At 45.1% G+C, this 25,156-nt stretch overlaps 1 protein-coding gene across 1 annotated transcript in view; it reads left to right on the top strand.

Annotated features, from left to right (window-relative positions):
• Positions 1-25,156, top strand: part of CUL2 (cullin 2) — a 537,998-nt gene that overhangs the window by 307,093 nt on the left and 205,749 nt on the right. Inside the window, exons 10-11 of the mRNA XM_085631872.1 lie at positions 4,987-5,111; positions 22,039-22,146. Of these exons, the coding sequence (XP_085487998.1) occupies positions 4,987-5,111; positions 22,039-22,146 (233 nt within the window). The remainder of the gene's footprint in view (positions 1-4,986; positions 5,112-22,038; positions 22,147-25,156) is intronic.

Raw genomic sequence — 25,156 nt, 5'->3', positions numbered from 1 at the left:
AGTCTGGCACCTGGGGATAATTGTAAGATAAGGAATCTCTAGCTAGATCCTGTCTCTACCAGATAAGGCGTTACCAAAGGTAAGTAACTTATTCTTATCGGTTTCTAGCGTATCAATGAAATCATCAAATGTCTCTATCCGTGCAATCCATCTGTCTCCAATATTTAGCTTTTTGGCAGTATCGAGTGGTGGTGGTTACAAGAAGGTGGCAGCATTGTAACACTTAAGAAGATTGGCTGACACTGAAGGTGGAGTTCTCTCCGACACTGTCTGCTGTCTGCTAAGACCTGCTTTATTCAGACCACCTCTAAGGCCCTGTGTTGTGCTGGCCTCTGGGTCATCCTGGACAGTCTCCATTGGAGTCCTTTAGTTTTATTAAGAATTTTTGAGTTGTTCTGAGCTGCCACCTGGTAGATTAGGTGGTGTGCTGCTTTGGGGTTGGACAGCTTTGACAGCACAACCCTGGGCACTTCTTCACCCAGTGCTGTAATGCGATGACTCTCATTAAACAGTTCTGGTAAGCAGATGGCCATTTCTTGTATTTATATCACTTTGCTTTTTGGTGTCTCTTGGTACAGCCAGACACCTGGTTGATTTCTGCCTCGCAGCGTTATCTTTGAGTTTGCTGCTCTTATAAAACCTGGTTGCATCTGCCTTTAGCTTTATCACGCCCTATGATGTATAGCTTTAGATTGCTTAGAAGCGTGGTACCTCTCTTTGCGGCCTTACCAGCAGGTTCTTGGCTAATGATGTGTAGATTTCAGTGTATCTTTCGTTATCTTCAAATGCTTCATACGGACTGGCATTGCACTTTGACTGCATATACTCCAAATGTCGATTCTGCACTTTGATTGAGGGACATGTGGCACGCACAAGCAGGTTGCTGGACCACAGCAAACTCTCTGGAAGAGCACTGTCGATCTTAGGACTTATCTCCTATCTCGTTACCAGTTGTAGCGTCCTCTCCAGCTTGGGTACTCACCAATGACTATGCCACACACGGAGATTAATATTACACATCTTTATTTGTCATGTGAAACTGCAAGCTCAACATTCAAAACCTGCATTCACTTCGCTACGCTCTCTAACACTTACGTCCCAGTTCTATCAGGAGCCACAAGGGTTCCGTCATTGCTAACTCACACTGCACTACATATGGCGTGCCATGAATCCGACGTAAATTGGCTAAATGGATCTCTAGTTACCTCCTAGAGAAAAACCTTCCCCTGCTAGAGTGCACAACGCATTCCCAAATTTGCCTAAAATTCATTTTGACCTCTCAACAGTTGAGCATGAACTCAGCATTTCTAGCTTACTGCCTGAAAGCTAAACAAGCGCCGACTGATACCTTAAAACACACTTTATAGTCTGTTATAAATTGTCCACTGTCCAACTGAAATCAGGCCATTGATCGGTATGGCCAGACAGAGCATGATGACATTAGGCAATGCAGACAGCGCCCTAGGGGAGTAGAATCCTTGGTGCGCACAGTCTGCATTTGTAAACCACTACTGCCCAACAGAAGATTCTGGCCACGTCTCATACTTTGAGCACTAAATATCCGGTCATGCAAATAAGCTGTACAATGCTGCCTGATAGGCAAATCCACACCGCTATCTGCACGCTTCCTGAAATTCCTTAGAGCTGCACCTGCAACCTTGCAAACAGCTGAGACGGACCAGCACATCGAACGGTTCCACCAGTCATCTAATATAGTGACCGTGGTAGGTGCAACCCTGTTGGGCACTGTCGGAGTAGCCCAGCAAAAACCAAAGGACATTCACAGTACTTTAAATATGCTGCACCTGGCACTTTAAACTGGCCTCGTATTGGAGGATTTTAAGTTGGTAAGACCTAGATGTCTTTCTTGACACTGTAGACCTGCTGCACATGGCACTTTAAATTGGCCTTGTGATCTGTTGCACACAGCACTTTAAACTGGCCCCACTATGGGGATTTTGAAATTACATGAACTAGAGAACATTCACAGCATTTTAGACTTGCTACACAAAGCACTTTTAACCGGCCTCATGGAGGGGGTGTTTAAAACAGTCGAGACGAGGCCAACCAGTAAGTGTAGCTGGCCCCAGACTTGATTTAAATATTAAACATCATCTACAGGATCCTATCTATGCTGCGCTTAGTATTTTATAATTATCGCTGTGAACATTTTTAAATTTTATATTGAACTCTTGGTGGCAATATACCAGTCTTGTTGCACACTGCATGCTCTAGAGCAATAATGAGGAGTGTGTTAAGTTTTTAACAAAAGTAATTTTGATAGTGCCACTTACATTTGCAGGCATCCATAGCCTAATCCGCTTAATGGTGGACGGTGGGAACTACTGTAATAAATTGAAACAATTTTAAATTGTATAAAAAAAAACAACTCTGAAAATATTGCAGGCTATTGTAAATAATGATATGCTTAAAACAACATTGCAAGAGCAGGTTGCTGTTGTGATAGCAGAAATGCAGAGAGAAATTATTGTGATAAATCTGCTAGGAGGTACACGTTATGCAAGAGCATAAGTATAATGAATTATAGACAGAATACTTTCAATGGAAGTGATGTAATGCTACAAAAATACAATAGATGCCACTCATAATTTACTCGGAGACTTCATTTATGAACCTGCGGGCATTGTTCAGGTTTTTTCTTAGTATTGAAAGTGTTATGCATGCAAAGCTAATTTGACAGAAAAATAATAGTTAAACACTCTTTAACTACTATTTTCTTTGTAAAGTCTGGGTGAGACGTTCTGTAAGTAGCACAAATAATATCATTGATTAAAGGCACCCCATCTGGTTCCCTGAAAATCAAAATATCTTCTGGACATTCTTGATGTATGCTTTTTCTGCCATACATTCATTTTAGAGATTCATTAATTTTGATAAAATAATCCTGTGAAACCTAGTCTGTTGCATTACCCATTTTAATGTGTCAAATGCATATTTGGCATTCTTACTTAAGACAGTAAGGGCCTTTTTCTTGGGATACCTAGTCCGACTGGATTGTAATTAAACAGTTGCATATTCCCTGGCTTTTTTCACTCAATGAAATGGACTAAATTTAACAGACAGTTAGGAAATGATTTTAGACAAATATGAGATACACAATCTAAACTTTTTCTGATCTTTCCCTTCCTTATGAAAACAGTAATTCTTGCCCCAGACATGCAAGCAAGGTGCAGCTGTTGGGGGACACCATTAAGTTAATTTTAAATGTAAAAAATGGTTTGGACTAAAGCCATAGTACGGCTGTATCCAAGTGTTGGTATAGGTCCTTAAATATTCTGGTCGGACTGTGCCATTTCATAGTTTGAAAATCACATCATAAATGCTTTTCTTGGCAATTGTCAGATCTGAATTAATTCATTATTTCTTGCTCAATCTTAGTAGCTCTATGACTTTAAATAATTCTTAAATAAGCTTCTGACCCATGTCTTTATTTAGATTCTTTCAACTTCTTTAAAAAGTGATGAGATCCTGTTCCCACTATCTCACCTAGTGAAGTTTCTGACTTTTTCTACATGAAACAGTTCTGATTATATTATTTAGATTTGTGTGGCTTTTCCTGTCCCCGGAAACTGCTTAGCATCTAGGTGGCACATTTTCGGTATTTAACTCCTGTTTACCACTACATTAACTACAGAATGTTATTGACTATACTGATTTCACGTAACCACAGGTTTTCATTTAAGTTGGTTACTCTAGTGTATCTAGGCAATCCAGTCTAGGTAGTTTGCATTCCAGTTTCACCAGATATTTTTGGTAAGTCTAAAGATTTCCCTCAGTTTGTTTTGCTTTCCAGTTGCATTGTAATGGCATTTATGTCTGGCCACTTTCAGAGATGGATCTGTTTTCCCTTGGCCTAAGTTGAAAAGGAGAACCATTCCTAATGTTCATGCGAACACAGGCCGCAGCCTCACCCTAGATGCAGGCACCGCCTTACTACTAATCCCAAATAAATAACATAAGAGACGGGGGTCATTACACTACTTGTCCTTATCTTGTAGTAAAATCTGTGGTTCTTCGGATGTATGTGTCCCCATATTTCAGCTGTCAAAGTCAAAAGTGGCAACTGTTATCTTATGTGGGATCCCTATAGGTATGACAATGTGTGGAACTTGCTGTAATTGTATTTATTATGTCACTTGTGCGTGCTCTCCCCCTTCCCTCCCCCCTCCATTTCTCCGCTGCCAATCAAGTTTTCAACATTGTATTGTTGATGTTGGATATATCAATCAAATTCAATACAAATCTTTTTTTCAATACACATCTTAGTGTAATAATCTCCTAAAGTGGAACCCCAAAGTTCTGATTGAACTCTAATCTTAGAAGACAGAGAAGACCATTAAAGGATGCATTAGAATTGTTATCTTATTCAGTTGGCCCTTGGAGACTAAAAGAAATTCATGTTTGTAGTGATATGGTGTCTTGTGGGTACATATGGAAAGACCGGTCTGTTCCTTTGCTCTTTATCAATTAACTAGAGTAGAATCTTTTTTAAACTGTCTAATATTTGTTTTATTTGTAGCCATTTTAAATTGTTATTTCTTGTTTGTTAACTTCTTAATTGCTGATCATAGATCATGTGCTCCCAGTAGCATGCAGTTGGGAGGAAAATTGACAGTACAAGAAATCTTTCCCTCTTGATAGATGTTCATCAGGGACTACTTTACCTCTCCCCCCCTCTTTAAGGGAAAGAGCCACTAAAGAGCAAAGCTAACAACAGTCAAAGTGCTCATTTTAACAGTGTTTTGGTAATAATTATTCACCAGTGTTTGGTTTAGTGATTCAAAATGAGGGCAGGACTAACCCAAGACCAACATTCTCTTTACACAGCGCTATAAAGTGGCTTCTGTCATAAGCCAGAAATCCACAAAACACTTAAATATCTCTCTAGAGAAAGCAGGATGTTTTATTAATTGGATACGTGGGGCATTTTGTTGTGTAACATATACATTTTTGGTTAATTTGCAGACATGGCTAACATGTACACCCTGCTTCGTTCTGTGTCAAACGGTTTACCTCATATGATTCAAGAACTCCAGAACCATATCCACGATGAGGGTCTCAGAGCAACAAGCAATCTCTCTCAGGAAAATGTAAGTATAGTTGCATAGTTCTGGGCAGCATTGCCTTTGCAGTAACCATTCTCCCAAGTCAAATTATGTTGTTAAGCATAGAGAATGGTAATGATTTTGCTGGGGCTATGTAATTTTGCAGAGGTCTAGATATTTGTCACTACAAATTCCTCATGAAATTGTTCTAGTGAATCAAGGACAACTTCTGTTGGCATAGGCCAGCACATTGACATCTCAGCAAAATAGTTATGGGAGCCTGGCGATTTCAAAAAAGGAAGCATAGGTTTTCAGAAAAAAATTAAGAGATTAATACAGTGTGAACTGGAGGGAGAAATTGGTGGATGGGGAAGAAAGTAGAGAATCATTAAAAGATTCAGACTGAAGCAGCTGCCAGATTTTTAAGAAGGGTGAAAAAGATTTCGGTAACTGAGAGACTGTCAGGCTAGGAGGTTCAGATACACATTCGAAAGCTCATAGGCTGACATAGGGTGAATAATTGTTAACAGTTGATTTCTGAAACAAAACTGTAATAGGAGCCAAAGTTGGGTAGAAACTCAAAATTGTAAATTAGATCATTCTCTAAAGAACTAGACTGCATCCGCAAGTAGGCTTTGGAAGGCTTGCTAAATCTGCTGCATTTGCACACCTGTGAATCCTGCCACCATTTAAGTTGGAAAAACATCCTGTGTTATCAAAATGAAAAATATCCCTTAGGCTATGGTGAAAACTAAGCAAATGAATAAAAAAACAAGCCCCTTCACATTCAAGGTTGGCTCATTTAAATTCCGAGGGCAGCAGTAATGTGAAGCAGATGAAGGATAGTGAAATGTTGGTTGTCAGAATTCCTAGGATCTCTGGTTGGCTGAGGTGTCGCTGAGACACACTTTATCTTCCGGTGCCCCCGATCACAGGGCACCTCTTGCGCAGGTCTCAGGCAGTAGAAAGTACACGCACACAGCGTCGCTGAGACACACTTTAACTTCAGGTGCCCCCGATTACAGGGCACCTCCAGCGAGGGTCTCAGGCTGCAAACAGCACACACCCACAGCGTCGCTGAGACACACTTGCTTTTCTGGTGTACACGATCATGGGCTAATCCAGATGAAAGTCTCAGGCTGCCCCCATGCACACGCACACTGCGTCGCTGAGACTAACTTGATTCCCTGGTTCACAGGATGATCCTCTTGAAGGACTCGGGCTAGACAGATGAACACGCACACCGCGTCTCTGAGTCTCGTTTGGAACTCCAGGTGCCCAAGATCACAGGGCACAACTTGCGATGGTCTCAGGCTAGATAGAGCACACCACCCACAGCGTATCTGAGAGTCTTCTCTGGGAACTTTTGTGTTCCTGTGTTTCCACACAGGGAGCCAGCTCACCTTGGGCCCTTAGGGATAGTTACTTCAGGACACAGCACACAGCAAAGTCCTTCAAGCAGGGGGACACAGCAGACAGCAAAGTCCCCACAGCCTTTCCTTAGTTGAAACAGCAAACTGCAGGCCAGCCCTAGATCACACAGCAAGAGCAGTCCTATCCATCAGTCTCTTCAGTTGCGTCTTCCTTGGCAAAGGTTCCTCTTGATCCACAAAGTAGCTCCAGTCTTGATCAAGCCATTCTCCAAAGTTCAGGGGCTTCAGCTCACATAGTTATACCCCTCAATGGCTTTGAAGTCTTTGTATTACAGGGGGCACTGACCCCTGCTCAAACCAGTTCTGGGTACCTCCCTACCAGTGACACCTTCCTTTGATTAGTGGGGGTCTGGATTCTCAATCAATCAGCAGGAGATGGTACAATTGTTTTATAGCACCAGCCCAGGCCTCTTCGCCTCTAGGCCTACTCCTCCCCCTACACACTCCAGGTGCAGGTCAGCCTGTGCTGTCTCACTTCCTCCCCTGGGTCAAAACATTCCCCAGATCCTATCGCTTTCAAATCCAGCCTGTCAATCCACAACCAGGCAGAGACACACAGAAATGTTTAAAGCACAAAAATCCAGCCACTTCTGAAAGAGTGGCTTACAAACACGTAATGCAAAAACCATCTTTATAAAAAGATGTGTTATTGCAGGGTGAGTTCAGGCATATTAAAATTCACCTTTCCATCTTAAGCCTTTGGGAAGATAGGCTGGAAAACATATTACACAGCCTTTCCATTCTTTTCTAATGGGCAAGATAGCCTTTCAGCAGTGAATACGAAATGGAGATTGTTTCACTACCAGGACATGGTACACACCTTGGTACATGTCCCACCTTTCACAGGCACTGCACCCTGTCCAGGGGGTACCCTAGACCTACCATAGGGGTGCCTGATGTGTGTGGAAAGGGAAGGGCAGGGTCTGGTAAGTACCTGCACCTACCAGAACAACATTACCAGAACAACATGGCAGTTTAGGAAACTGCGCGCATAATGGACAGCCAATCTCCATTACACTTTACACAGGGAGCACTTGCACTTTGACACTGTATAGCAGTGGCAAAGTGTCCAAAGCATCTAAGTTGGCAACACCATATCCATCACAGTACCAAACATAGAGGAGGTAGAGGCAAAAAGTCAGGGGTAATCACGCCAAGAAATGCCAGGCCTAACATTGGTGTTGTGGTGTGGGTTAGCAGAATTGTCTTTTTTGGGCCGATAGCCAAAATGTCTTGCTTGTTTGTTTAAAGAGTGCTTAAAACAGTGAGGTATTCAATTGGCTTTTTTTCCTGTGTGTCAAGAGAAGTGGGCAGAGTGCATATACTTGTAGACTTCTAGAAAAGAGGCGTTTGAGTCTTTCTTAAACACAAAGCGATTTTGATACATGCCTAGTTCAGGAGTTATAATAGTTCTGAGGATCTTAATTGAAAAGGACTTGACCCCATTTTCTAAAGCAAACCTTATTGAAGTTTTTTTTACTTAACATGTACATAGCATCAGGGCCCTGCGATCATAACGTGCATGATCGTCGACGCATCCCCTTTCAGGGTCTGAGGTGCCTCCCTCACCCGACTGCCCCACGGATTCAACAAAGGGGACAAAGTAGGGGTTCCATGTCTGCCGGATCATTTGCTGTTTGTTGTGACCTCAGCTGTAGTAGATAGAACAGCTGCTTACTTGGTTGGGAGGAGAATGGGAGGGACAGGGGAGAGCTATGTCTGGTGGATGTAGATATTCGAGGTATGGGGAGTGATTGTCAAAGTGTTTTCAGTAGCAGCCCTCGGATGAGGAGGAGGAGTAACCCTCGGGCAGTGTGATCCGCTTTTCCAGGAGTCTGTCATGCCGGGGCTAGTGAGAGATAGCATAGGCCTCTTTTCTCCTCCCTGCGCAGCAACTTGGCCTCCTCCTCACCCCAGTGGAAGCTGTTGCCAAAAGGACACTTATGAACGAACGGAGGTTACCGCCACCGAGAGGTTAAAATCTAGAATATCCTGGTCGTCGTGGTAGATCCAGTTTCTAAAATAGCGGAAGAACGAGGTCTCCCAATGCATGTGGTGCCCCCTAGCTGCCTGTCAGTCTGCTGTACGTTTGGGGCCAGTGGAAAAAGACAAGATTTGTTTCAGCTAACTAGGAGGCCGGACAATTCAGCAAGGGTCGATAGGAGAATGCAGAGGCGTCCTCAGCGAAGTCTCTGATGTAAAACAATGTGTCATCTGCGTATAGTGAAATTGAATGAGTTCTGTTGAGCAGGGAGATGCCCCAACGGGCATCTGACCGCAACACATGACAACTCATTGTGGTCGTAGTAGTCGGTGATCTTCTTTGATAATGTGCTCCAAATACCGAGGTCTATATTCAACATCAAGGTTTGTGGGTAAATGGGTGAAGGGAAGCCTTCTGCCCCAAGTCGGGAGAGCTATAGGAGATTGGGATCAGAAACTGTCCTGCTCAAGTAGTCCGCAGCAATGACTGTGGGGCAGAGTTGTAGAGCACACTGTCCTGTCCAGACGTACGAAAGGAGTTCTATCTCCGGCTATAAATAAGTCATTGTGGTAGCGACAAGATTGTAGGCTGTATGTAATTTCCCCCTTCATTGTAAGCTTGCATGGTATAAATATATTTTGTCTGAACTGGGGTGGCAGAGTGGGCTAAAGAACGTGATGGATTAAACCCAGATTAGTTGACTGGGGGTGAGTGCTTGCAATGTTCAACACTCCGTCCATCATTTCCTTTGGTTTTTGCTTTGCATGGTATAAAGGGCATAGAGTGGGCATATAAGGACTAATGCCTGACCCCTAGGTTACAGAGCCGGCAGGACAGGTATTAGTGGCCGTTTGAGCTCCGGGGGAGGGGTCGTGTGTGCTCGGTCCAACCGGGTGTCTAGTACACTGTTGAAGTTTCCTCCAATCATCCAAGGGAGGGAGATGTGCCCAGCATGCCAATACAGCACAACGGCACCTGAAGGAGTCAGTCTGATTTGAGTCAGGAGCATCCATGCTACCCAATAGAAGGTGGGGCGGGGGGCATTCAAGCAGGTTCTTGCACTAGTTGACATATCTGACCTTCAGCTTAGGTGCTCCAGGGAATTCTGCAAACCATTGCTGCCCCCTTCCGAGAAAATGTTTTCCACATTCGTTTTGCTGGATATTGTTTTGAGGGATGGCTTTTTTCTTCTAGAGAGGTTTGTATCCCTCATGACAACCCACTGAGGGATTGCTCCTGCAACAGAGCTTATTAGTTTCAAACGGTACATAACCTCATTGTGATCAGTGTGTTAATGTCTTCTTGTTAAAGACCTAATGCCTCATACTCACTTGCAACTGTCTCTCCACTAGCAACAAAACAATGTCCTTGAATCCGATTTGTTAGCCCCTACTCAAGGATTAAAAATATATCATAGAGTGGAAGTTTAATTTCTTTCTCACAGCTGAACATGTGCATAACATCGGATTCTTTCTGTTACAATTTGGGAGTAACTGTGAACTTGAATCAGACTTTTGACTTTGATCTGCAAAAAACTGCTACCTTCGTATAAGGGTTTTGAAATTGATGAAGATACATGTCACCTGACTGTTTTATTCCACACCAGTAGTACGATGGTGTGCTTAGTATGAAAAATCCAGAGTGTACCTCTGTGTCTTGTTATGGAAGCTCTCCTTTGACAATGTCCTTGGTTGCCACTCACCACTCACCTACACAATATTTCCAGTGCCTTGGTGTACATGCTTTCCATCATGGGTAATTAAAATGTTAGGGATAGAGGATGCGATGTGATGAGCCATTACACTCCATTAACAGCTTATGGTCGACCCACTATTCCCTTCGCCCCTCACCATTCTCCTATTTTCATGGGAGAATCCATTTTCAGGAGAACATACATTGCGTTACCTTTGTGTCATATGCTGAATATGAAGCTTTTTAGGTAGGTTGTGCCAGAGACCTTTGGGGCGCATATGAAGCTTGGCTTGGCAAGTGACATTTTGAGGAACTAAGGAGGGCAATTAGCAGCAGTTCCCACAGTGGAAGACCCTAAACATGGTAGTATTATCAAGCATTAGTTACTAATCCTAATTTATTTAGTCTATATCAGCAATTTTGAAAACTGGAATCAGATCAAATGTACCTCTTCATCTGATGATTTGATTTTTCAAGGAACATCCTTGTTTAGACCACATTGTTATTCAATCCAACAGAGTAATACTGAAAAGTATAAGTATACAGCAATATGTGTAGTGGCCCCAATTCATTAATGTGGTGTCATTCTGACCTCCAAATTATTATACATTTTGTAAACAACAAATTATTTTTCATACATTTTCAATAATCTAAAGAATTTGTTTATTGTAGTTTCATATATTGTTTTTTTCTTTGGTGATAAAGCGAATTTTGCTGCTGGAATTTGGAAAATACATCATGCCCTACAAAAATGAATCTTAAATAATAATTGGCAACAGAAGTAGATTATCGGAACTCTAAATCCAGGTTCTCTCACAAAAGAGCTCACATTGAATTTACTCGTTTAATAGACTGTTTAGACTTAATTGCACATGAGTTTCCCCCATCTCACAGATTCAGAGAATAATAAAGATGATAAAACTACCAGGCATTATTTACCGTACTCCTGCCTGACCCTGACAGTCCTGTCCTTCAGGCATGACGTAGGTGTACATATGCTCATGCAGAAAGCTATTGGCAGTACAGCAGGTTTCCAGTCTAGTAGTGCCTGAAGACTGCAAAATTATACAGCAATACCCACCTACAAAAAATTACCTGTTATTAGTACAATACTTGGGTGTGTTATACTAGGGATCACGCAACATAAAGTGCATTTGTAAAGCGCACATTCACCCAAGGGTATTTTGGCACTGAATAACAGATGTTTATTGTTACCCAACTCAGTGGTATTAATTTTATGAGATGAAAGACTGAGTGCACCCACCTGGTTTGAACCCGTGCCCATGAAGTCGAACACAGGCCCCTACAGCGGTCTCATTAGTCCACTAAGCCACCAGACCTGGCTCCAGAATAACATTGTATATAGCCTGTCAGGAAGAATCCTGGTATCAAGTTGACATAATTTTGGCCCCATTAAAAAGATTCCTTTATTTAATGCCATGTTTTTTGATGCTTTAAAAAGTGTTCTTGATCGAAACTTATACAAGAAGAGTGCCTGGTATGACAGTCTTCATCTAGAAATGCTAGTGAATCCTGTATAACTAAATTCTACAGCAACAAGCACAGAAAGTGAAACCATTTTGTTTCTTAAAAACTGCACTACTCCACCATTTGTCTGAATGGTACTGCTTGATGGTAGCTGGTGACTTCAGGAACTGTGTGCCCTCATCCTTTATGCATTGATCCTCAGCTGTCTACTGCATATCGTCTTGCATTTTCTCTCCCATATAAAGTCATCAAACAAACCGTGAATTGAAAGCAGGATTCTTGAGGTGTTCGCCAGTTATAGCATCTGGAAAACATTTAGCAATCTTGGCATTAATGACATTTTAACAGCCGTTAGGCGACAGAACCATGAACAGATTTTGTGTACCATCTTTACAGTTCAGTTGAACCTGATCTACCATTGGTCAGTAGTTAAGTGGGGAGGTTCAGTTAATTGTGAGAGCTAAATGGAAAACCAGGAATGGGATTGACTCGGGATGTCCCGTTCAGCAGGAATTCCTAACTTAGGCTCCCCACTGTTTCGCTATGGGCATTCAGATTAAGGACGTCTGAGTGGAGCACGTCCCTCATGAATTGGTAAATGCTGTCACTTTCTGCTCCCCTTTGGTGCCCCCAATTCTTATGCTTTTCGAATGGGAGCGATTTTTGAGGGTCTAACTAGCTGCTTTAAAGTTGAATATTTTGATCCTCAAGGGCTTGTATTCTAGCCCACAGCTGGCCCTACTCCTCTGAACTGTCATCAACAATTAGCTCCAGGTCACCAACTCTGCCTCTTAATTCAGAAACCTCATCTTTAAGTTCCCGCGGGTAGATGTTTTTAAAGATGTTAGCCAGGTAGGATTGTGTAATGGTAGAGGACCTGAACCTCTGTTGCCTTACCCCTGTAACACACAGTAGGACTTTGTTTCTTCACCTTTGGCTTATATTTCACTGCCAAGTTGGGCCCACTTGTCCTTTACTGAGTGAACTCTTTGATATTTGCCAACTACTGTACAGTCTCTGCTTGGCCCATTCTCAGTGCAGCAGGTGGAGTAGGCATCCAATTTATTCCACTTGTTGTTTACTTCAAAGTGTCAGTTTTCCTTTCGGGCTTCTGGAGATCACACTTCCATCTGCTGCTTTGAGCCTCCCCTCCCCCCGCCCCTTGTTCTTCTTCCCTGGCCCTCCTCCACCCCCCTGACCCTTCTCCTCTCCGGACCCCTAAATCCCCCTTCCCTCAGCCCACCTCGTCCCCCATCCCTCCATTGTGTGCTGGAGCTCTTTATTTTGACTGACCTCAGTAGGTCTGTGCTCTCAGCTGCACACAGATGCAGGATGGCACCCGCAACTCCCGTTGCAGTTCATGACTCATTTCCATTTGGGACACAATGGATGTAGCATGGTACCTTGCTGGCAGAAAGCTGCTCTGCAGTCTTCAGCGCTTCCGCCAGCAGTTGGGGCATAGAGGGATGCATGCGTCATTCAGCCAGATGGGTGCAAGGAAAGATGCCCTACTGCGTATTCGGCTAAGCCGCACCATCACCATCAAGGCTGAATTAAAAAACATGACTGCCATGTGTTTCCTGCATGGCCCGTTATAGTTTTCCCTATGATAAAACTAATTGTGCACGTTGTAGGCCTCATTATCTTTTGCACACGTTACTTTATAAACACATTTGTTTTGTGCCACATTGTACTTTCATACAGAAACTGCATATGTTTTCAAGTTCTGTTCTTTTCCTAGGTTTTGGTCTGAAAACGCTAGACACGGTCAAACAACCATTCCTGTTGTAATTCTCTCTGGTCAGACACTAGCACCTAGACATAACACAAGAATGCAGCTGTTTGTGAGCACACACGTTTTGTCATATAATTGAGCATAAGAGTTTGAGAAAACACACTGAGCGAGGGTGCTGAGACAAGTTTGCTACGTTAGCTGAGGTGTAGAACGTCCATCTGTGTATGCTAAAATATGGGGTCTGCCACTAATCCCAGAGATATTTGATATGTAATCATCTAGCTTCAATAGAAGAAGAAGGTGGGTGAGTTTTAGGCTACATATGCCTATAACATGACTGTGCTTTTTATAGTATATGGTTCATTAGCCATCCTAATAGTTTTTTGATATGCATTTGTTTTGTAATTGTGTCACTAATGAATTAGTTAGTTAGATTCCTCACCTTAGAATATTCCCAGGCGTCAGGCTGGATCCGGAAAGATTTTTCGTCAGCAATACCCTTGCGCGTCGCTAGGCGTCGTCTGTGGCTCCACGTCCTTTGTCGTGATCGCCGGGATGACGTCGTCGGAGTACTTAGACGCCGCCCTCGCGCTCTGACGTCAGTTCTTGTATATAGCTTTCCGTGCCAGGAATGCAGAGCCATGCAAGAGACCGACACTGGTGCCAAAAATTCTAGGGCCCTGAAATGGATGACCTCAACCCTAGATATCGGTTCGCAGAACGGGGAGGATGGGTGGGGCGGTGAGGAATCTAACTAACTAATGTTTCTTACAGATATATCGTTACCAAAGTTAAGTAACTTGTTCATCTGAAAGAAACACGTTAGTTAGATTCCTCACCTTAGAATAGATACCCCAGCAATACCAACCCCGGTGGTGGGTCTGCGAACCGAAATCACACCAGAAAGTCCTGGAGAACAGAACGGCCAAAGAAGCCGTCTCTCCGGACTTGCCTGTCCAGGCAATAGTGTTTGGCAAACGTGTGCGGTGAGGCCCACGTTGCTGCCTGACAAATGTCCTGCAAGGGGACTCCCCGGCCCAGGGCAGTGGTCGCCGCTGTGGCCCAAGTGGAATGGGCCCTCAGCCCTACAGGAGGTTCCTTTTTGGCTAAGGAATAACAGGCCTTGATACACAAAACGACCCACCGAGAGATGGTTTGCTTGTGTACCGCCCGCCCCTTCTCAGCGCCCACGTAGCCAATAAAGAGTTGGTCGTCCACCCGGAACTGTTTGGTGCGGTCCAGATAGAAGGACGGCGCCCGTTTTGGGTCCAGACAGTGGAGCCTCTCCCTCTTTCGAGGGATGCGGAGGCGGAAAGAAGGTGGGCAGTTAACAGACTGACCGATGTGAAAGGCAGTTAACACCTTAGGGAGAAAGGAAGGACGAGTCCTTAGAACAACTTTGTCCGGATGGACAGAAAGGAAAGGAGGCTTAGAAGAGAGAGCCTGGAGCTCACTCACCCTTCTAGCAGAGGTGATGGCAACCAGGAAAGCAGTCTTAAGCGTCAGCAGGCGAAGGGGACAATTATGAAGAGGCTCAAAGGGAGCGCACATCAGATAGGTCAATACTAGATTCAAATCCCACTGAGGCATTAAAAAAGGTACAGGAGGGAACATGTGGGTAATGCCCTTAAAGAATCGAGAAACAACAGGGGATTTAAAAAGAGAAGGCTGATCAGGAAGCCGTAAGAAAGCAGAAATAGCTGAAAGATATCCCTTAAGGGTACCCAGAGCAGAGCCCTGCTGGGCCAGGAAAGAAGAAAGAGGAGAACCTCAGAAAGAGGGGCAGAGAGGGGATCCACAGCCTTTGCTGTGCACCATGCCACAAAATTGTTCCACCTGCAGGCGTATACCGATTTTGTGGAAGGACGCCTGGCTGCCAGAATAACATTACAGACTTCAGGAGGTAAGTCAAATGGCATCAACTGCCGCCGCTCAATCTCCACGCATGGAGGTGGAGGCTGGACAGGTTCGGCTGGAGGACCTTCCCCTGCTGCTGCGACAGAAGGTCCTCCTGAAAAGGTAGTCGGATTGGGGGATCGATCGATAGACTGAGTAGCTCGGGATACCAGTATCTTCGTGCCCAATCCGGAGACACAAGGATGACTTGGGCCCGGTCGTACCTGATCTTCTTCAGCACTCTGGGCAGAAGTGGTATAGGCGGAAAGGCGTACAACAGACCGCAACTCAGAGCGAGTGCCGCCTTGGAAATTCCAACGCCCAGAACCGCTGACATTGCGCGTTCTCTTGGGTGGCGAATAGATCTAACCAAGGCTCTCCCCACTGCAGAAAGAGGCCTTGCGCCACGTCCGAGTTCAGACGCCATTCGTGATCCATCATGCACCGGCGGCTGAGTTCGTCTGCTCTGACGTTCAGAGAGCCCTCCAGATGTTGAACCACCAGGGTGATGCCCTGATGTTCCAGCCATGTCCAGAGGCGCAGAGCCTCCTGACAAAGGGTCCACGACCCCACCCCGCCCTGTTTGTTGCAATACCACATGGCGGTGGTGTTGTCCGTGAACACCTGCACTACACTTCCCCGGACATAGGGAAGGAATGCCTTCAGTGCAAGTCGGATCGCCCGCAGCTCCAGAAGGTTGATATGGAGCCGGGACTCCGCTGGAGACCAGAGGCCTCTGATCTCCGCCTCTCCCATGTGGCCCCCCATCCCAGGAGGGATGCATCCATCACTACTACATGCTCCGGTTGGGCTATGGAGAGGGATCTGCCACTGACCCAATCGCGGTCCGTGAGCGACCACTGCAACTGTCTGGCAGTGCCCTCCGAGATCAAGACATGGTCGGACAGGTTGCCCCGATGCTGGGCCCACTGAAACTTCAGGTCCCACTGCAGAGCCCGCATCCGCCATCTGGCGTGATGCGCTAACAGGATGCAGGGGGCAATCAGACCCAGAAGCCGCAGCACCAACCTGACCGAAACCCAGGATAGAGGCCGAAAGATTGGAATGAGAGCCTGAATATCCCGGACCCGCTGTTCCGGAGGATAGACCCGGAACTGCGCCGAGTCCAGAACTGCTCCGATGAAGATGAGCTTCTGGGAGGGACTCGGATGCGACTTCGGCACATTGATGGAGAACCCCAGCAAATGCAAGAGGTCGCCGTAGACTGGAGGTGGGAGACGACTGCCTGGGGCGAGTCCGCCTTCAACAACGTCGAGATAGGGGAAGACTTGAACCCCTAATCTGCGCAGGTGAGCTGCGACCACCGCCATCACTTTCGTGAACACCCGAGGGGCACTGGTGAGGCCGAAGGGGAGCACGGTAAACTGAAAGTGCTCGTGGCCTACCGTGAACCGCAGGTAATGCCGTTGGGCCGGCAGGACGGGGATGTGGAAATAAGCGTCCTACAAGTCCAACGCTACCATCCAGTCTCCAGGGTCTAGGGCCTAGAGTCAGGGTGAGCATCTTGAACTTCTCCTTCCGGAGGAAGGCGTTGACGCTCCTGAGGTCCAAGAAGGGGCGTAGGCCCCCTTTGCACTTATTGAGAACCAGAAAGTAGTGGGAGTAACAACCCTGACCTACTTCTGGGCCAGGAACGCGCTCGATGGCCCTCTTGGCCAAGAGGGCCGTAACTCCCTCCTGCAGAAGTTGCAAGTGATCCCCAAAAATGCGGTGGTACTGCAGTGGCATGGCTGGAGGGGTCGCCTCGAAGGGGAGAGAGTAGCCCCTTCGGACGATTTGCAGCACCCACCTGTCCGATGTGATGGTACGCCAGTGGAGCAGGTGATGGCGAACTCTGCCTCCCACTGGCATGGAATGGGCCTGAAAGCACGGACTAGGAGGGCTTTGAGGCGGGTGCTGCCGGGGTAGATGTGGATGGACCGGCTCGTTGTCCCCCTGCTCCGCCTCTGCGGAATCCGCGACCGCGTTGCTGGTTCTGCGGCTTTTGGCTAGACGGACGTGAGGGGCGCCCCTTCCTTGGCCACGGACTTAGCCGTAGCCCTGGAGTCCTTAAAGCGCTCCAGCACACTGTCCGCTTTGTCGCCAAAAAGACGACTGCCATCGAATGGCATGTCCATGAGGGTGCTCTGGACATCCCCGGAGAAACTCGTGGACCTCAGCCAGGCGTGACGACGAATCGCCACCGTGGTCGCCATTGCTCTGCCTAGCGAGTCCGTTGTGTACAGTCCACATCGGATTGCATGCCGTGCCGCATCCCGGCCCTCGGCAAGATGCTGGGCGAGCCGTGTCCGGGCCTCCTCCAGACACTGGGGCAGCACGTCCTCCACCGTATCCCACAGGGAGTGGGAGTAACGGTCCAAAAGGCACGCGGTGTTGATAGACCGCAACCCCAAACTAAGGGAGGAGAACAGTTTCTTCCCAAACTGTTCCAACTTTTGGATTCCCGATCCGGGGGAGCGGACGGGAAGGAGGTCTGGGAGGTAGAGGCCTGGATAACCAGGCTCTCGGGCGTGGGATGCAAAGACAGAAAACTGGGGTCGCCCGTTGCAGGGCGGTGGTGCCGGGCCACGTTCCGGTCCACAGGAGGAACTGTGGAGGGCTTGGACCTGGTGCCCCTCAGAACGTCATTCATTGCTTCATTGAACGGCAGCAGAGGCACCGAGGAGCTTGCTGGCGGTTGAAGCACTTCAGTGAGGATATTAGTCCTCACGGCCACAGCAGGCAGTTCCAGCCTGAGGGTTTCGGCTGCCTTGCGCAGTACCACAGAAAACGTAGCACCTTCCTCCGAAGCCACGGACGGAGGAGAGATGAAGCCAGTGTCCGGGGAGGTATCAAGACCACTGGCATCCCCCAGTTCGTCTGCCCAGTCCTGAGATAACTGCCACTGCCGTACCAGAGGGTCCTCAGACCCCTCCCAGTCGTCTCCGTCATCGGATTCCTGGTATACAGGTGGAAGGATCGGAGCTGGGCGGAAGATGAAGCTGTCATCCATCGGCGTCTGCGGGCCCGGACGTGACTAAACCGGGGAATGGCGTCATCCGAAGGCGGCGCCGGGGGTGGCCCCAGAGGGGTCGGCGCCGGCGGAGGGGTCGTAAGGTCGACCGGCGCCGACCGGGATCCAGGCCTGATCCCGCGGGGGCCTGCGGCGTCGGGACTGGAGTCGACGACGGGCCGGAGCCGCCGGCTCGCTAGGCCTCCCAGTCGAGCCTGCGGGGCCTGAAGGCCTGCCGGCAGGCGTCGACGGCGGAGCCAGGCTCCTCAAGGCCACGAGGAAGTCTCTGATCTCTGCCGGAGTCGCATCAGACCCAGCGAGCGGAGGGTATGGGGTCAGACGGGACTTCTGCGGCTCCGACTGATCCATGCGGGTGGTGCCACCCGAACCCTCAGCCGAGTCGCGCGACCGGCGAGGGGAGCCAGAAGAGCGATGACGCCTCTTCGACTTCTTGCTGTGCTTCGACTTCTTGCTGTGCTTCGACTTCTTGCTGTGCTTCGACTTCTTGCTGTGCTTCGACTTCTTGCTGTGCTTCGACTTCTTGCTGTGCTTCGACTTCTTGCTGTGCTTCGACTTCTTGCTGTGCTTCGACTTCTTGCTGTGCTTCGACTTCTTGCTGTGCTTCGACTTCTTGCTGTGCTTCGACTTCTTGCTGTGCTTCGACTTCTTGCTGTGCTTCGACTTACCGGAATGCGAAGACTTCGACCCCGACGAGCGGTGATGACTACGGCTCCGCGACCGGTCCCTCGACCGGGACCTTGAGCGGCGCGGAGCAGACTGCCGCATCTCGAGCAGCTTGCGGGACCGCTCCCGCCTAGCCTTCGAGGTCAAGGCCCGGCAGTCGAGGCACGACTCTGCATCGTGGTCGGCCCCGAGGCAATGGAGGCACCGGCAGTGGTGATCCGTGACCGACATCAGTCGGTGACAGGCGTCACAAGGTTTGAAGCCAGGCATCCGTACCGGCACCAGGGTCGAGGTCGACTGGAAATGGAACCAAAAGAGTTCAAAAAAGTTTAGTCAAAAAGTGACTAAAAGGGTATGCTCTTCCCGGATCGGCGCTTACTGGCGCGGAAAAAAGAAGAACTGACGTTAGCGCGCGAGGGCGGCGTGTAAGTACTCCGACGTCATCCCAGCGATGCCGACGATGGACGCGGAGCCGCAGACGATGCCTAGCGACACGCAAGGGTATTGCTGATGAAAAATCTTTCCGGATCCAGCCTGACGCCTGGGGATATTCTAAGGTGAGGAATCTAACTAACGTGTTTCTTTCAGATACTGCATTTTAGAGCATGATAGTTTAAATAAATATTCTAAACTTCCTTTGTGTCTCTTGTTACTGTTATTTTGGACGACTGTAAGTGAGAAAGCGAAAGGGTGTGTCCTGTTACCGCGATCCCTTAGAGGGTCGAGAGTTTTGTGTTCTGAGGTGCCCACTCGCTTGTTTTTCTGGTAAGGTTAGGAGGGCAAGTGACTCGGGCTCATAAGTACTGAGGTAGAATGGTTTCTCAGTCCCTAATTGCCGATGATCAATGGTCCCAAGCAAAGTTCTGTTCCTGAGCGCAATCCCTGCAACACCACGTTTATTTTCATCAAAGGTTTAATAAAACCTGATAGCTTTTTTCACTTTTGCTGATTACCCTGATTTTTCATACCTGCAGATAAACCTCATTTAAATAAATTCTTTGGGTTCGTATAGACGTTCACAATTTGGTTAAAATCGCTTGGTGAAGGTTACTATAAAAACAGGTAGCGTGTTAGCTTTCAAGAGATTTGGTATTGCCCTTAATTTGCATATGCACAGCGTAATTTAAAATATGAACTACTAGAAACGGGGTGTAGGAAACTGCTGTCGCCAAATATTAAACAGTGGCTCAGCTAGAGCTTTGATTTTGATAGTCCACGTTTGTATTTAAAGACATTTTATTTGTTTTTTTCCAATCTTGTACTATACATTATTATTTTTAGGTCTATTTTCTCTTTGTTCATTGTGTTCACTGAGTGTGCCATCTGATAATCTTTACCAAAGAGTTGCTCAAAATCTCTTTGATAATATGGAACAACGAGGGCACTGAATGGATATAGACATTTAGCCCTTCTGTAAAACCTTATTAAACGGATGGGCTTGGTAAAGCAAAAAAAAAAACACAAGGCAAATGTTTCATTTGGAACTTTGGACACACTGAAAAGTGGGCTAATTTGCTTGTCAAAGTTGTAGCTGCTGGTTCAGCAAAGTTTTGCAAAATGAGGAGAAGGAAAATGTATTCATGGAACAGATTTTTCACTAATTTTCCTTGCTGTTGGGCTTTATGGGTTTCTCAGGCCTCTAATGCCCTGGATAATGATTTATTTACAACACACCAGTTCTTTCTTGTTATCGGTGCAATGTGAGATTCTTCTAGGATTGATGTTTTTTTGAGCTTCTTGATACATTTTAGCATCAGTTTCTGCATGTGAACTCCACTATGCTTTATTTGACGGTATTGTAATTGTATTTATATAGCGCTTACTACCACTGATGCGGCATCAAAACGCTTTCTGGCAAGAAGCACGCTACTCTGGAAACCAAAAAAGGTTGAGTGGTGGATTAGTATAGGGAAAATGTTAATTTGAGCAGTGGACATGTGAGCCTGTTAGTTGAATTGAATAGGATAATGGAGAGATAGAAGAGGGAAGTTTTATTTGGAAGACTAGAGTATTAAGACGAGGCTTCAGACGAGTAAAATGAGATATATTGGAGGTGCGAGTCGCTAGAAAGGGATTGAAGAAATCATAGTTGTATAATGATGTATGGGATACATGAGGGATGAATTTAGAAAGGGTTGCTTGGGAGGTCATAGTAGTAAAATAAGGTTTCGAGTGAGCCAAGGAGGAATAGAGGGGGCAAGAGTCTAAAAAGGTTTATTTTGGAGATCATAGTACTAGAATGAGGTTTGGGATGAGTCAGAGAGTGCATTAAAGAAGCATTAGCACTTTTCATTTTTGGATAACACAGTGCTTGACATCTATTCCAAGCATCAGCAACATAAATGTTCTAAAATTACACTACTAATTTAAGGTTATACCTTACATTTCAGTTTAATGTATTATTTCCTGACTTTACCTAGAATAAACGTCTGAAAATCAACTACATTTAAACCTACAGCATTCATCCTAGTGTTTCTGAAAGCACTGCTGATATTTCACTGAAGATATGCTATCTTGTTCAAACTTTAGTGGTCATCCGTTTCCTTTACATAAGCTGCAAAAATTCAAACTTTTTGAAAGGAAGGACTCTAAAACCATGCTGTCTATCATTGCTTGCCCTACCAGGCATGAACCTAAGGGATATTCGCTCTTTTCACAGTATTAACCCGTCAGATAGTGATATTCTTGGGTTGAAAATCATAAATGTAATTGCTGTTTTATTGTGCAAACCAGATTCTTATTGAAACACTATCTTAACCTCTAGGGGACAATAATTTCCAGATGATCTTTTTTCCTTTCTGAATCCTAAAATTACTTTTTGCTTGGAAATCAGTATGCCACTCATTTGTGAAATCAGTGTTTTTACACAGTTGGGAAAGTAGAACTTTCTGCAGCGATAAATGTTAACAACTTTAAGTGTCTTCAATTCAAGGCACCATTAATGTTGTTGTGGCTAATTGGTAGGCTTACTGTCACTTTGGGTAGCCTGTTCAAAATGTTGTCTAAATAAACCTATGCTCAACAGCGTTGTCTCTTTTATTTTTCAGATGCCAACTCTATTTGTAGAGTCTGTTCTGGAAGTGCATAGTAAATTTGTTCAACTAGTCAACACTGTTTTGAACGGTGACCAACACTTTATGAGTGCGCTGGACAAGGTATAGTCCACATTAACTATGCATGATGATAAAAGTGAATGCGTGTGTAATAAACAACATTAATCTAAAATATGGATGTTCTAAAGACTTTATATGTTAATCGTATTAAAAGCAAAATCCCTGGAAGTTGTACAAAGCAGTATTTACGTTTGTTAAGGCTGCAGACACATATGAGAAGGATCTTTGAGTCCATGCAAAACAGAGTTTCTAAAGGACATGACAAGACTATTACTTAAAGCAAGAAAGATGCTAGGAGTGAATACAAGATGTATCTCTATCATAATTGTCTGGTTTAAAGTTGTTAAATCTGCTAGAAGGCATCCCTTTGTCTTTCCCAAAAGCTTGTTGTATTTCATTCAGTTTTTGAGTTCACTGAATCTGAGTGACAGTTCCAAAGAGCAACCTACCGTAGGTCTCTGCCACTTGGCTAAAATATCAGACATTTGTTGTGATTTGTGTACAAATACAGATGAGCTGAAATTGTTCACAATCCATTTTACATGCTATTTATTTTCAAACAGTTACTGCTTTCGGAAGTACAAAGGTAGAAATGTGTTGTGATAAGCTTCCCCTGTTCTGGTCTCGTGTGCACTGTGCCTAGTGCGTTCCACATATGGAATGGGGGTTCGATGGTCAGCAGTTGGTGACTGGCTGGCCAGGGATGAGCCACATTTCCTCCGCAGGTCGCTATCTTACAAATAAAGCTAATTTGCTTAACTACACTTTCCCGGTGTGTGCTTCCAAGAAAGTGTTTTCCATCATGAAATCTTCACTGATACTCCCAAGTATTGAATACCCCTTATTGAATTGTATATTAACGCCTTATTGCACATTTTTGTTTGATTTATTCACATTCATATTCATTGACCAATCATTATTAAAGAAAAGCAGCATTTTGCTCCTAATGTCACAAAGAAATGTGCTTTAAAATGACAGTTTATTTTAAGCTTCATTTAATGGGATGTTATGGTTATGACCCAAAACCTGACTCGCTGCACTTAACCAATATTAAAAAAGCTACACAACTCCAAAGTTGTCTAAAATACTTCTCATGACCTCACATGGTCGCAGAGGACATCTTTATGACACCTTGGTGACATTTAATTTCAGATCACCTTTATAATTGCAACCTTGCAGTACCATGTTCTTCCAGCATGATGTCTCCACAGTGGATACATACCTATAGAAACAAACGTGTTTGTTTCATTGTCCCCAAACGTGGAATTGTAAAAGATGATGCAATGTGATTTCATGAGTTATATCATCAGTGTCATTGCTATTGTTGACTCTTTCTGTTGGGAATAAACAATGATACTATTAGAACTTTCTACAGTCTGCTATAGTTGTACGATGTAATTGTACTCAGTGATTGTAGCTCTATGACTGCAGATGTTCCTACAAAGGATACACACAGCCAAAGCAGTTTTTCCAGAATTGGCAAAACGTATGTAGGAAAAAGTAATGGTGTCATGGCAATGGTGATATGTGATATAACCTATGCTTATGACCTCACGTGATGTCACCTGCAACATCATGTAAGGTCATAAGCAGAGCATTGTGGTTGCAGAGCTCACCTCAACTAGTGAATTTCAGCAGTTATAAAGAATTTTATTAAAATATAATATCCTTTGAACTGGTTTATAATGAATTTTGCATTATGTTTTAGCTCACATCGTTTTGTGACTGTAGTCCTCACTCTTAACATCGCTTTAGCAAAGGTTTCCAGTGAAAGTCTTTGGTTTTGTTTTGATATACTCCTGCCCTCATAACAAACTAGGACACCAATGACACTGCACTTCACCTAATCTTGGGGTTCCCAGAGCCCATTGGGCACAGAGTTTGAGTTCAACAAGCAGAAGCTCCAACCTTACTTCTAGTGGCACAAACTGACTGAACAGATTAGACTCTCCCGTATCCGAGGCCACACAGAAGAGGAGGTTGAGTAAGCCATTGCAAAAAGCTCGTAGAGTCCTCTGCTTAAGTACAGAAAGCATCTCTCACCTCCTGTACAATGACTCGAATGGTAAAATGACTGGACTAGGTTTCTTACTTCACCACCGAACATTCAATAACTAAACAAAGTGTAGAGTCAATACCCAAATAACAAAAGTCAAATGGCCGGTATTTCTGCTACTTTTTAGTATGGCAAAAAAAGGCATGAAAGAAGAGTACCTGCCTGTATTGGATTTCAAAACAGCTAATAAGTGGGCCAGGCAAAACATTCATAAAACTGCATTTCGATCAGATCATCCATTTTCATCAGAGAGACTGGATTTGTGTAATAGACCTCTGTGGTGAATACCTCTATTAACCAGTAGCAAAGAAGGACCTGAAAGTCCTAAAGTTCATAATGAGCAGGATGATTTGTGGTACATTATCCTACCATTTAAGTGAAGTTGTTGTCAAGAGAATTGTGCAAGCGCATGCTGGTAGGTATATCACACCTTAAGAAGTCAATATTTGTCGCGCAGCTCTAGACAATTGTCTGCTGAAATGGAGCACTAATCAGAAACAATATTCCTAATGCCAAGCACTGTTCTCCATCATGGGAGTAACAAACGTTACACACCTCGGCATATTTTTAGGCTAGCAGGGCACGTTTGAATAGCTATAGTTTTATTTTTAAAACAATTCTATTGTGTTTTTGAACACAGACACAAGCCAAAAAGTTCACACGAAAAATTGACTGATTCTGCTGCTGAGCATCGGCTTGTAACCCTGTGGATCCACACAAACAGTGAGTTTAAGGAACATAAGCTTGCACTCTGTGGACTGTCATGCTGTATACTGGGAGGAGAATAACAGAGAAGTCAACAGTTTGAAAGCGGTCTCCTAAAGAAAACATGCGTATGGATGCAAAGGTGTTGTGCTATATTGATTAACTGTTCAATCATTGGTTGATTCTAACTCTCAGTTATGACAGTTTCTCTTTACCAAGGTCACTTGAATTAGACTGCAGAGCAGAGGAAAGAAGCCCTTCTCCAGAGATGTTATCAGAGTACCCTACTCT

The sequence above is a fragment of the Triturus cristatus genome, chromosome 10 (genome assembly GCF_964204655.1).
Source record: "Triturus cristatus chromosome 10, aTriCri1.1, whole genome shotgun sequence".
Taxonomy (NCBI): domain Eukaryota; kingdom Metazoa; phylum Chordata; class Amphibia; order Caudata; family Salamandridae; genus Triturus; species Triturus cristatus.
This window is presented reverse-complemented; position numbering and strand designations above follow the sequence as displayed.